Source organism: Mesoplodon bidens, assembly GCF_964165515.1.
Source record: "Mesoplodon bidens genome assembly, chromosome: 4".
Taxonomy (NCBI): domain Eukaryota; kingdom Metazoa; phylum Chordata; class Mammalia; order Artiodactyla; family Ziphiidae; genus Mesoplodon; species Mesoplodon bidens.
The window spans coordinates 65346630-65359755 of record NC_138160.1 but is presented as its reverse complement, the minus strand read 5'-3'; the positions used below and the strand labels follow the sequence as shown (position 1 = coordinate 65359755).

The 13126-nt window shown below is 37.9% G+C and overlaps 1 protein-coding gene across 1 annotated transcript; it reads left to right on the top strand.

Annotated features, from left to right (window-relative positions):
- Nucleotides 1–4405: 4405 nt before the first annotated feature.
- ANKRD34B (ankyrin repeat domain 34B) lies at nt 4406–5950 on the top strand (the record flags this gene model as incomplete). The annotated part of the gene is made up of 1 exon (XM_081232695.1): nt 4406–5950. The coding sequence occupies one exon, from the start codon at nt 4406–4408 to the stop codon at nt 5948–5950; it is 1545 nt and encodes a 514-aa protein (XP_081088821.1).
- Between the last annotated feature and the right edge of the window lie 7176 nt (nt 5951–13126).

Genomic DNA, 13126 nt, shown 5'->3' with positions numbered 1-13126 from the left:
TACGTTTATTGTGCACTTTATTTCTATTATTATTACATTGTAATATATAATGAAATAATTATACAACTCACCATAATGCAGAATCAGTGGGAGCCCTGAGCTTGTTTTCCTGCAACTAGGTGGTCCCATCTGGGGATGATGGGAGACAGTGACACCCGAGGTGTGTTGCTTATGTCCAGTCTACTCGGTCATCTTGTTTTGGTCGCTGTCACTGAAGAAAACCCTGCTTCACAAAGATAGGATATTGGAAATGGAAGCAGGCTTTTCAGTGCTTTTGTGGCAATCTCAGGATATTCCACCTTGACTTTAATCCAGAACGTATGGAGATTTGAAGTTGTTTCAAACATACTTTTACGGCCACCATCATTTGCGATCTCAAGCAGTAGATCCTCTTGTAGCTTGGACAAAGTTGATTCACCTGGCTTATTCACAGTATGGGTCACGGATCCATTCCTTCCCAGTTCTGGGGTCTTTGTGGTTGGGAAGTAATGCTCAAACTCTTTTGAAAGCTGAGATGGGTGATCATGCACCAGCTGGGAGAAAGAAGGCCCTGGCTCAGTCTCTTTCAAAATCTCTGCTAATGTTTGAAACATGTCAAAAACCCCAACATTCCCTCGTCACCCCCATAATTCCAGTTTGGCTTTGAATGTTGCTACTTTATCTGCCAACTTGAACACAGTTGTCATTCTCCCCTGAAGTGACAGATTGAGTTCGTTGAGCGGGTTGAATACGTCACACAAGTAAGCAAGTTTTTTTTTTTTTTTTTTTTTAAATAAATTTATTTATTTTTTGGCTGTGCTGGGTCTTCGTTGCTGTGCATGGGCTTTCTCTAGTTGCGGCGAGCGAGGGCTACTCTTTGTTGCGGTGCGCGGGCTTCTCATCACGGTGGCTTCTCTTTGTTTTAGAGCACGGGCTCTAGGCATGCTGGCTTCAGTAGTTGTGGCTCACGGGCTCTAGAGAGCAGGCTCAGTAGTTGTGGTGCACGGGCTTAGTTGCTCTGCAGCATATGGGATCTTCCCGGACCAGGGCTCGAACCCGTGTCCCCTGCACTGGAAGGCAGATTCCCAACTACTGTGCCACTAGGGAAGCCCAAGTAAGCAAGTTTTGCGACCCATTCTGTGTCACTGAAATGTGCTGCCAGTGGTAACTGTTTTTCTAAAAGAAATCTCTGGAGCGGCTCTCATAACTCAAAAACTCTGGCCAGTGATCTACCGTTAGAAAGCCATCTCACTTCTGTGTATAAGAAAAGACTTCTGTACTCTACGTCCATCTCCTCACAGAACTGTGCGAACAGACATGAGTTAAGGGCATGTACTTTAATGTGGTTGATAATTTTAATCACATCCTGCGAAATGTTGTTAAGTTCAGGTGACATTTTTTGGCTAGCCGACATTTCTCTATGGATGATACAGTGCATAGACTCACATTCAGAAGCAACCTCTTTGACCCAGGTAGTGAAACCAGAAAGCCGTCCAGTCATGGCAGCCACTCTGTCTGTGCCTATGCCAACACAAAATGATATGCAATCATTCAAAGAGTTGAATAGTTCTGCAGCTGTGGTGTTGGTTGGCAAAAAAAAGTGCACATAACATCTCATGCACATCCTCCTGAAAAATATATCACACAAAAACAAGCATTGTTGCCTTGTTGTCAACATCGATAGACTTGTCAACCTGGATTGCGTACTACGGTGACTCATTAAGCCTAACAATTGTGCCTCAGTATCCTCTGCTATTTCATCAATTCGTCTAGTTATGGTGCTGCCGAAAGAGGAACACATGCCACCTTTTGAACTGCATGCAGCCTCTCCTAAAAGTTCACGACACATGTCCTTAGCAGCAGGCAGGATCAACTCTTCACTAGTAGTAAAGGGCTTCTTAGCTTTAGCAATGCCGTTAACCACTAAGAATGATGCTCTCAGCACAGACACATTTGATGACGTGGTGGCCTTCAATAATTGCTTCTGTTCTTCATGTTCACATTTTTTTCTTTTGAAAAACTCCAAAGCCTTCTCTTCTAATGCAGGGTGCTTGGTCTCCACGTGGCGAAGCAGTTTTGAAGTTTTCATGGTTTCGTTGCATAGCTGGTCGCCACATATTATACAAAGCAAGTTTGGAGAATGTGAATCACCTGTTGTGATGAAACCATAATTTAAGTAGGACTCTTGGTATCTTCTCTTTCAAATGCAGCTTTCTTCTTGCTGGCAGTCTTAGAGTCTTCTGCTGTCTCATCACTGGGTCTTTCCTCCTTTTCAAAGAAGCTCTCCAGCAACCTTTGGTTTTTACTCATTTCGGCTAGGGTTAGCTTGCGGGCTTACCAAAACTGCGACTGAGACAAGTGTGCAGTGCGGGAAAGAGGTGCGGATGGAAGTGGTAAATAAAATAATGGGCGGGCCACACATGGACTGAAATAAGTATCAGATTCTGACTTAAAGCCTGCCACCAGATGCAGCTGTACAATTGAAGTACATCAACTCACTTGCCACTATAAAGCCTGCCACCAGATGCAGCTTGTCACTTGCCACTCACTGATGGGGTTTTGATATGAGTCTGCAAGCAATTGATTTATTATGGTCTCTGTGCAGTCAAACCTCTCTGCTAATGATAATCTGTATTTGCAGCCACTCCCCTGCACTAGCATCACTGCCTCAGCTCCACCTCAGATCATCAGGCATTAGATTCTCATAAGGAATGCAACCTAGATCCCTCGCATGTGCAGTTCACAGTAGGGTTCGCACTCCTATGAGAATCTAAAGCCACCGCTCATCTGACAGGAGGCGGAGCTCAGGCGGTAATGAGAGTGATGGAGAGCTGCTGTAAACACAGATGAAGCTTCGCCTGCTTACCTGCCACGCACCTCCTGCTGTGCGACCTGCTTCCTAACAGGCCACAGCACAGACTGGTACTGGTCCGTGGCCCGGGGATTGGGGACCCCTTATCTATTCTACTGTACAGTAGAAATTCATATCCCATATTCTTTATTTTAAAAGTAAGTGAGGGCTTCCCTGGTGGCGCAGTGGTTGAGAGTCCGCCTGCCGATGCAGGGGACACGGGTTCGTGCCCCGGTCCGGGAAGATCCCACATGCCGCGGAGCGGCTGGGCCCGTGAGCCATGGCCGCTGAGCCTGTGCGTCCAGAGCCTGCGCTCCGCAAGGGGAGAGGCCACAGCAGTGAGAGGCCCGCATAACGCAAAAAAAAAAAAAAAAAAAAAAAAAAAGTAAGTGAGTAGAGTAAATAATACTTCTTGATTTCTCAAAGCTACACAATTCAATGAAATAGATTTAAATATTATACAAACTTTTATTTGATTTTTCTCCCCAGCTCTAAGGACTGTTACAAGACTAACATTTCCTTGGCTCTCGATAAAGACATAATTCTTATCACCTAATGAAATTATCTGTTGAATAAGTTTAAATCTAAATTTTTATGTATGTATGTATGTATGTATGTATGTATGTATGTATGTATGTATGTATTGGCCATGCCGCATGACTTGTGGGATATTAGTTCCCCGACCAGGGATTGAACCCAGGCCCTCAGCAGTGAGAGCACAGAGCCCTAACCATTGGACCGCCAGGGAAATCCTGAATCTAAATTATTTAAATAAACATAAATAATTTTCAGTTTTAATGATAATAAAATGTTTTTAAAGTCTATATGTCTTAACTTGTTTCTAGCCTAGAAAACTTTTTTGGAGCAACTGTCAAAATTTAACTCAATAGTATGTTGCTAACCCCGTAACCTTAGTCAGTGTACAATTTAAGTAATGGAATCGAGAAAACTGCATAATCTCATGCTCACCATTCCTATCTCAGTGTGAATTCCAGACATTATATCAGTTATTTTAACATCTTGTAGTCCAAATATTTTTCATCCTTTAAAAGAAACATCGAATGCCCCTCAAATTGAAAATTTAGATCTTAATTGCATTATTTAACTGAAAAGCATGTTTAAGTAATTAATACTAAGAAGTTTTTTGTATTAAGCTATCATAAACATGCTCTATTTTAGTTGATTCAGTTGCAGTTACACAGAATTTTGGCTTTTTTGCTTAAATTTGCATTTTAATATTATTTTAAAAATATTTTTGACAGGTGGAAACTAAGTGGATTATTGTTTAATTGATGTGGGATTTAGAGAAGTACTAGGCTAGTGTTATGTCATAAATATTCAATGAAGATTTGGGGAAAGTAAATTTTAGTTCGAACTTCCCTAAAGGTTGTTACTAGTCTAAATTTTTCAAATTTTGCTCTATATTTATTAATAACATAATCTTATTTGTCTTCTTTATCTATTTCAGAAATTAATTGTGAATAACAACATGAATATAAATTGGGACATTGATTCAGGCTAATCTTTTGTTCTTCATTTTCTTTGCTAACCAGGTATTGATTCTGACTTTTGAAGATGGATGAAGGTATAGAAATTTCCAGTGATGGAAATTCCCTGATCAAAGCGGTCCATCAGAGCCGGCTTCGCCTTACAAGACTCTTGCTGGAAGGCGGTGCCTACATTAATGAGAGCAATGACCGAGGGGAAACACCTTTAATGATTGCTTGTAAGACCAAACATGTTGATCACCAGAGTGTCAGTAAAGCCAAAATGGTTAAATACCTATTAGAAAACAATGCTGATCCCAATATACAGGACAAATCTGGAAAAACTGCTCTGATGCATGCTTGCTTAGAAAAAGCTGGTTCTGAAGTTGTTTCTTTGCTCCTAGAGAGTGGGGCTGACCTCAGCTTGCAAGACCACTCTAGTTACTCGGCCCTCGTTTATGCTATAAATTCAGAAGACAGAGAGACCCTGAAAGTCCTACTTAGTGCCTGCAAGGCAAAAGGGAAAGAGGTCATTATCATAACGACAGCAAAATCGCCCTCTGGCAGGCACACTACCAAACAGTACTTAAATATGCCTCCTGTGGATATGGATGAGTGTTATTCCCCAGCCACCTGTGCCACTCCTTCAGAAATAGACTTAAAAACAGCCTCATTGCCACTATCACATTCTTCTGAAACTGAAATGACACTTTTTGCCTTTAAAGATCTGGAACCCACAGGAAGCAGTGATGATATGGGGGACCCAAGCTCCCCCTTGAGGAAGCCTTGCATGGCCCCTAATGGGCCCAAGCTACCTCAGGCTCCACACTGGATCAAGAGTCCCCCCTCATTAATGCACCAGAACAGAGTGGCCTCCTTACAAGAGGAGCTCCAGGATATTACTCCAGAGGAAGAATTATCCTACAAAACCAATGGGCTGGCACTTTCCAAGCGATTCATCACTAGGCACCAAAGTATTGATATAAAAGACACTGCACATTTGTTAAGAGCCTTTGATCAGGCCAGCTCAAGAAAGATGTCATATGAGGAGATAAATTATCAATCATTTTTTTCAGAAGGAAATCAGCAATGCATTGACATCCCAGTTGACCAGGACCCAGACTCTAACCAGACAATATTTACTTCCACCTTAAGAAGTATAGTTCAAAAAAGAAACTCAGGAGCAAATCACTATAGCTCTGATTCCCAGCTCTCAGCTGGTCTCATCCCTGCAACTTCAGATGATGGCAAAACACTTATAGGAAAGAAAAAGATCCTCTCACCATCTTCTTCTTTGTTGTCAGGATCCAAAGAATTGTTGGAGAATATCCCACCAGGACCCCTGAGCAGGAGAAATCATGCCCTTTTAGAAAGGCGTGGTTCAGGAGCTTTCCCTTTAGATCACAGCATTACACAAACCAGACCAGGATTTCTGCCACCATTAAATGTGAATCCTCACCCTCCCATCTCAGATATCAATGTCAGCAACAAGACTTCCAGCCTTCTTTCTTGTGGTCAAAAAATGTTTATGCCAACAGTTCCTATTTTCCCCAAAGAATTCAAAAGTAAAAAAATGTTGTTAAGGAGACAATCATTGCAAACAGAACAAATTAAGCAATTAGTTAATTTTTAAGAGACGGCTAGAAAATACATTTTGTTCACATGTCTATACCAGAGAAATATGGAACTAGAGAAGAAAATTCAAACGTTCATCCTTTTAAATCTTTTAAGTGGTTAGCCCATAATAGGGGTATCAAAATGTACTGTGTATCATCATATTAGGCACTGTGGATATACAAATAATAGATAGCTTTTGCTAAGGGAATTCTCTCAAACAAAATTAAAACTTTTTTTCAAAACCTTCAATATTTAACAACTTTCATGTGGTCCAAGTTTTTAATTTAAACAAAAATAAGCAAAGAAAGAAGGTCACATATGTTGGAGATAACTTTAAAAATTTCAGATTTGCCAAATATTTTATTAGGAAACATTGTGTTCAAATGAATTTTTAAAAAGCATTTCATGATTGTAATTTTCCATGATGCCAACAGCATAAAAGAAAACATAAACAGCTATAAAGTGTTCTATGATCAATAAGCCTAAGCTACAAAGAAATAATGAACTAATTCTTGAAAAATGTTGACTGCAGGTAGGTGACAACCTAATTAACATTTTAAAAGGTCAACCATTATAGTTAGTAGACGAGGCAGCTGTGTTGTCAGCTTAATAAGTGTCAAAAATGGCAGATCCGAGTTTTATAAGCTAGTAATAATCTGTGCCAAGTGTTTGTTTGCTGTTTTTTGCTTTGCTTTGTTTTTTAATGTTATTTTATGGAATTCTTCCTTCTCCATATCTTTTAATTCCTGTTATTGTTTTTTGAAGCTTATTCATAGGTTCCCAATAACAAGATAATACAAAATTTAAAAAGCATCTCTCGTTTTCTTATATCAAAGTGTTCTTGTCTTTTTAAAGACAACCAAAAAAAAAAAGTTTGGAATTTATCACAAATAGAAACTAAATGCTTGCTTTGGCTGTAAAAAAGAAAAATTGATTATTAGATTATTTTAGGTTAGCTAAAATTAAGAAAGCCAGTAGAAATTTAATTACAAAATGTATTAAATATTCGGTCAATATTAAACAATATCTTTTTTTCTGATATATAATTATTAGACATTTATATATTTAGAATAATTAGGATAATTTCCTTGTGTGACATTCCAATCATCTAGAATTTAGGACCTGTAAATAACTTCTAACAAAGTAAATGAATACCATGTTAGAACCATAAAATATTATAAAATGACTATATTATCTATATGATTTCAAAGCATAGTGTTTATAGAGAGACCTTATTTCAATCTAGCAGTTTTACAACAAAGAATAAATCAAACTGTACAAAACCTGAGTGTATTAATTTGAGATCCTAGGAACTGGCATTATGCTTTTCTTCACAATTGGATATAAGCAAGTTGTTAGGTACATAGTAATTATTTAATTTCTTGTGGCTTTTATTTGAAAAAGTAACTAAGTTTTCCATTTAATGTTTTGAAAAATATTAATATTAATTGCACTAGAAGTATTTTCTGATTCAGAACTTAGAATTGTACCTGATGTTTATAGGTAACCTTAACCCATTTCGCAAGTTTTAATATTGAGAAAAGTTCTTGGCTTTATGTTGTAAGGGTACAGTTTGGAAGAATATGTAGCTAGATTAGTTCATAAACAAAATGGTATCAATAAAGATTTAAATGCCATTTGGAGTATCAGTGATTTTTACTTACCTCAAATACTAATGATAAATATTTCAACATAATCTGAAGAGAAATTGTGCCACGTATGTTACTTTGAGTAAATAGAAAACTAAGAAAGAATAACATTTGTTGCTATTCTCATCCCAACATGAAAAGAATATTTAATAGGATTAAAACTTTGTTGGCTATATTTGGAAGAATTTTTAGTCTTGTGTCAATCCTAGGAACATTTTAGGGGCTGTGGTGGTTTGAGCCTAGTTGTAAAGTTATCCTGTGGGACTCAATTGAGATTAGACAGCTGACCTTAAGTACTGAAAGGACTGATGACTGACTTAGTCTGAATCCTCCAGATTAAGAAAAACTAGAACCAGAAATTTGAAGTTACAGAAATATTTCAACTCTTTTACCTACTAGAGCTGTCCCTCTATGGAAAAGTCTATCCTAGGAAGATAAGAACCACTTTTGGAAATAGGCTGAGGATAGATGTTGATCAGAGATTTAACAAAAGATATTCTTTTTATTGAATAATCTTTAAAGTCTTTTCAATTTTGAAGGTTGTTTGAGACAGGCTTTACTTATTAACAATTCTAGATTCATTGGGACAAGTTGAAAACTAATGATTGAAATTACATTTTTTTAAACATCTTTATTGGAGTGTAATTGCTTTACAATGTTGTGTTAGTTTCTGCTGTATAACAAAGTGAATCAGCTATACATATACATATATCCCCATATCCCCTCCCTCTTGCACCTTCCTCCCACTCACCCAATCCCACCCCTCTAGGCGGTCACAAAGCACCGAGCTGATCTCCCTGTAATATGCAGCTGCTTCCCACTAGCTATCTGTTTTATTTGGTAGTGTATATATGTCAGTGCTACTCTCTCACTTTGTGCCAGCTTACCCTTCTCCCTCCCTGTGTCCTCAAGTCCATTTTCTACGTCTGCATCTTTATTCCTGTCCTGTCCCTAGGTTCATCAGAACCAATTGTTTTCTTTAGATTCCATATATATGTTAGCATACGGTATTCGTTTTTCTGACTTAACTTCACTCCATATGACAGACTCTAGGTCCATCCACCTCACTACAAATAGTTCAATTTCATTTCTTTTTATGGCTGAGTAATATTCCATTGTATATATGTGCCACATGTTCTTTATCCATCCGTCAGTGGACACTTAGGTTGCTTCCGTGTCCTGGCTATTGTAAATAGTGCTGCAATGAACATTGTGGTACATGTCTCTTTTTGAATTATGGTTTTCTCAGGGTATATACCCAGCAGTGGGATTGCTAGGTCATATGGTAGTTCTATTTTTAGATTTTTAAGGAACTTCCATACTGTTCTCCATAGTGGCTGTATCAATTTACATTCCTACCAACAGTGCAAAAGGGTTCCCTTTTCTCCACACTCTCTCCAACATTTATTGTTTGTAGATTTGTTGATGATGGCCATTCTGACTGGTGTGAGATGATACCTCATTGTAGTTTTGATTTGCATTTCTCTAATGATTAGTGATGTTGAGCATCCTTTCATGTGTTTGTTGACAATCTGTATATCTTCTTTGGAGAAACGTCTATTCAGGTCTTCTGCCCATTTTTGGATTGGGTTGTTTTTTTGATATTGAGCTGCATGAGATGCTTGTATATTTTGGAGATTAATCCTTTGTCCGTTGCTTCATTTGCAAATATTTTCTCCCATTCTGAGGGTTGTTTTTTTGTCTTGTTTATGGTTTCCTTTGCTGTGCAAAAGCTTTTAAGTTTCACTAGGTCCCATTTGTTTATTTTTGGTTTTATTTCCATTTCTCTAGGAGGTGGGTCAAAAAGGATCTTGCTGTGATTTATGTCATAGAGTGTTCTGCCTATGTTTTCCTCTAAGAGTTTTATAGTGTCTGGCCTTACATTTAGGTCTTTAATCTAGTTTGAGTTTATTTTTGTGTATGGTGTTAGGGAGTGTTCTAATTTCATTCTTTTACATGTCCCTGTCCAGTTTTCCCAGTACAACTTATTGAAAAGGCTGTCTTTTCTCTATTGTATATTCTTGCCTCCTTTATCAAAGATAAGGTGACCATATGTGTGTGGGTTTATCTCTGGGCTTTCTATCCTGTTGCATTGATCGATATTTCTGTTTTTGTGTCAGTACCATACTGTCTTGATTACTGTAGCTTTGTAGTATAGTCTGAAGTCAGGGAGCCTGATTCCTCCAGCTCCATTTTTCATTCTCAAGATTGCTTTGGCTATTGGGGTCTTTTGTGTTGCCATACAAATTGTGAAATTTTTTTTTCTCGTTCTGTGAACAATGCCCTTGGTAGTTCAATAGGGATTGCACCAACTCTGTAGATTGCTTTGGGTAGTATGGTTATTTTCACAACGTTGATTCTTCCAATCCAAGAACATGGTATATCTCTCCATCTGTTTGTATCATCTTTAATTTCTTTCATCAGTGTCTTACAGTTTTCTGAATACAGGTCTTTTGTCTCCTTAGGTGGGTTTATTCCTAGGTATTTTATTCTTTTTGTTGCAATGGTAAATGGGAGTGTTTCCTTAATTTCTCTTTCAGATTTTTCATCATTAGTGTATAGGAATGCAAGAGATTTCTGTGCATTAATTTTGTATCCTGCTACTTTACCAGATTCATTGATTAGCTCTAGTAGTTTTCTGGTAGCATCTTTAGGATTCTCTATGTATCATATCATGTCATCTGCAAACAGTGACAGTTTTACTTCTTCTTTTCTGATTTGGATTCCTTTTATTTCTTTTTCTTCTCTGATTGCTGTGGCTATAAATTCCAAAACTATGTTGAATACTAGTGGTGAGAGTGGGCAGCCTTGTCTTGTTCCTGATCCTAGAGGAAATGGTTTCAGTTTTTCACCATTGAGAACGATGTTGGCTGTGGGTTTGTCATGTATGGCCTTTATTATTTTGAGGTAAGTTCCCTTGATGCCTACTTTCTGGACGGTTTTTATCATAAATTGGTGTTGAATTTTTGTCAAAAGATTTTTCTGCATATATTATCATATGGTTTTTATCCTTCAATTTGTTAATATGGTGTATCACATTGGAAATTACATTTTTGAATTTCAGTCATCCACATGACTTCTTAGCTTTATTTTCACAATTATTAAGTGTTAGTTTTAGTGGCACAAGTTTAAATTTTGATTGTCAGTTAACACATTTCAAAAAGGATCTTCTCCATTTCCAAAAAATAAAAAATTGCTATATTATCCCTGCAGCTTTGGGTCCTATAAATATGAAGAATCTGACATCCAAGGGAAGAACAGTTTCACCAAGGGATTCTACCACTGTCTTCTGAAATGGAAACTGTGATAACCATCTAGTCATCCCAGGCTCCTTCATAAGAGAAAAAGGAGTCATGACGTTTGTTGAAATAATTCTCAGTACTACAAATAGGAGCTAGAAGGAATATGGGTGGAATTTGACCAATTCACTGGGGACTCCCTTCTATTATCATAGCCAGTGGTAAATATAGGTTATCACAATCCCACACAGGCAGAAGCATCAATGCCTCAGAATTCTCAAGAATGAAGAGATGGGGGTACACCACCAGGTACATTCTTGACATTTCTGCCCACAGCTGTTGGAAGGGACAGCCTAAGTGGTGTCATATGACCCCACCGGTTCCCTTCCTCCCCAACAGTAAAGTGGACCAAGGATGGACAAGTTACTGAAAGGAACAAACTGGGATGAACCAATGGGGCTTTCTCTCAGTAATCTAAATTTGTTCTGTGGAGCACTGGAGTCCATGACCTCCCACTGCTGAGGACCCTGTCTTAGTTCTTGCCTAGGACAGTGGTCTTAGTTCTTAGCCTTCCTGCAGTCTAGGTGTTCAGCTTTTCCCTAAATTTTCTGGATATGTCTCCTTATGGTAACTTCCTCTCTAGCCTCAGTTATTGGAGTTAATTTGAGTAGGATTCTATTGCATCTGAAATGTTTCTGACCAAGACAGTACCTAAAGAAAGCAGTATCAATTGGATCAAAATGGAAAATATGGTCCAGAAATAAGATAATCATTATCAGAACTAGGACTGCATGGCTCATGCAATGACCAACTCATAGGGCAGCTTTGGCACCTAAGGATTCAGCTTTGAAGAGTATCAGGAGACCGTGTCTTCATCAGTGACCATAGCATGCCACATAGGCTCTTTAGAACAACGCCTGGCATATAGTATGCACTCCAAATTTTTGTTGCTTCTTATCATCATAAATATGAGGATAAGGAATTTTGAAAAACTAGAAAACTTTGATAAATTGGTGAGACAATGGTTATAATTATTCTCTTTCCCCTACAAAGTTCCAAATAGGTCATTTATTTAATATATCCCTTTTAACTCAAAAACAACTTAAATATACTTTTCCACTGTTTGAATTTTTAAAAACCACCTGCATATATATTTTTTCAATTTAAAGACTAATAGGGAATTCCCTGGCAGTCCAGTGGTTAGGACTCTGAGCTTTCACTGCTGAGGGCCTGGGTTCGATCCCTGGTCAGGGAACTAAGATCCCACAAGCCGTGCAGTGCGTCCAAGATGAAAAAATGTTAAAAAAAAAAAAGGGACTAATAAAACTTTTTCAACAACTGAATACATAGAGATGCAGAATATATTTAAATGTACTACACACATTTTATAGCTTAAACAATGCTAGAATGATTAAAGCAGAAATGGCATTAACCTTTTATCCATATATGCTGAACACCTAAAACATTTTGAGACATTCACACTTTTTGGTCTTAGAACTCCTTACAGTCTTTGGGCTTCCCTGGTGGTACAGTGGTTAAGACTCCACGCTCCCAATGCAGGGGGCTCGAGTTCGATCTCTGGTAAGGGAACTAAAGATCCTGCATGCCGCAACTAAAGATTCCACACGCTGCAATGAATATCCTTGCAACAAAGATCCCGCGTGCGGCAACTAAGACCCGGCACAGCCAAAAAAAAAAAGTCCTTAACAGTCTTAAAAATCAGGACCTCAAAGGGTTTTTGTTGTTGTTGTTTGCTTTTTTTTTAAATCTAGGTTATGTGTATCAATGTTTACTACATTAAAATTTAAAACTGAGAAATTTTTAAAATAGTTTTAAAGTGACAAACCCATTATGTTAGCATAAGTATTTTATGAAAAATAACTACATTTTCCAAAATATATTTAGTGAGAAGTGTGGCAGTGTTTTATGTTTTTGCAAATCTCTTCAATGTTTGGCTTAATAGAAAACAGCTGGATTCTCTTCTGTGTTTCTGCTTCAATCTGTTGTAATGTTCAGTTGAAGCATATGAAGAAAATATGGCTTCACACAGATATGCAGTTGAAAAAGGAAGAAGTAACTTAATATGTTTTTCAGATAATTGTAGATAGTCTTCCTTGATACTATACTCAAACTTGGTAAGTGGTAGTTTCTTAGAAGGTTAGTTGTAATGTAGAATCTGAAATCACACCAAGGAACTTCCATTTTCTGTTACACTAAATTTCACTGCCCTGTCTCACACTTTGAATGGATTCCTTACCCAAACAAGACCTTATAATATTGTGCATGAGTCATTTGGAAAATATT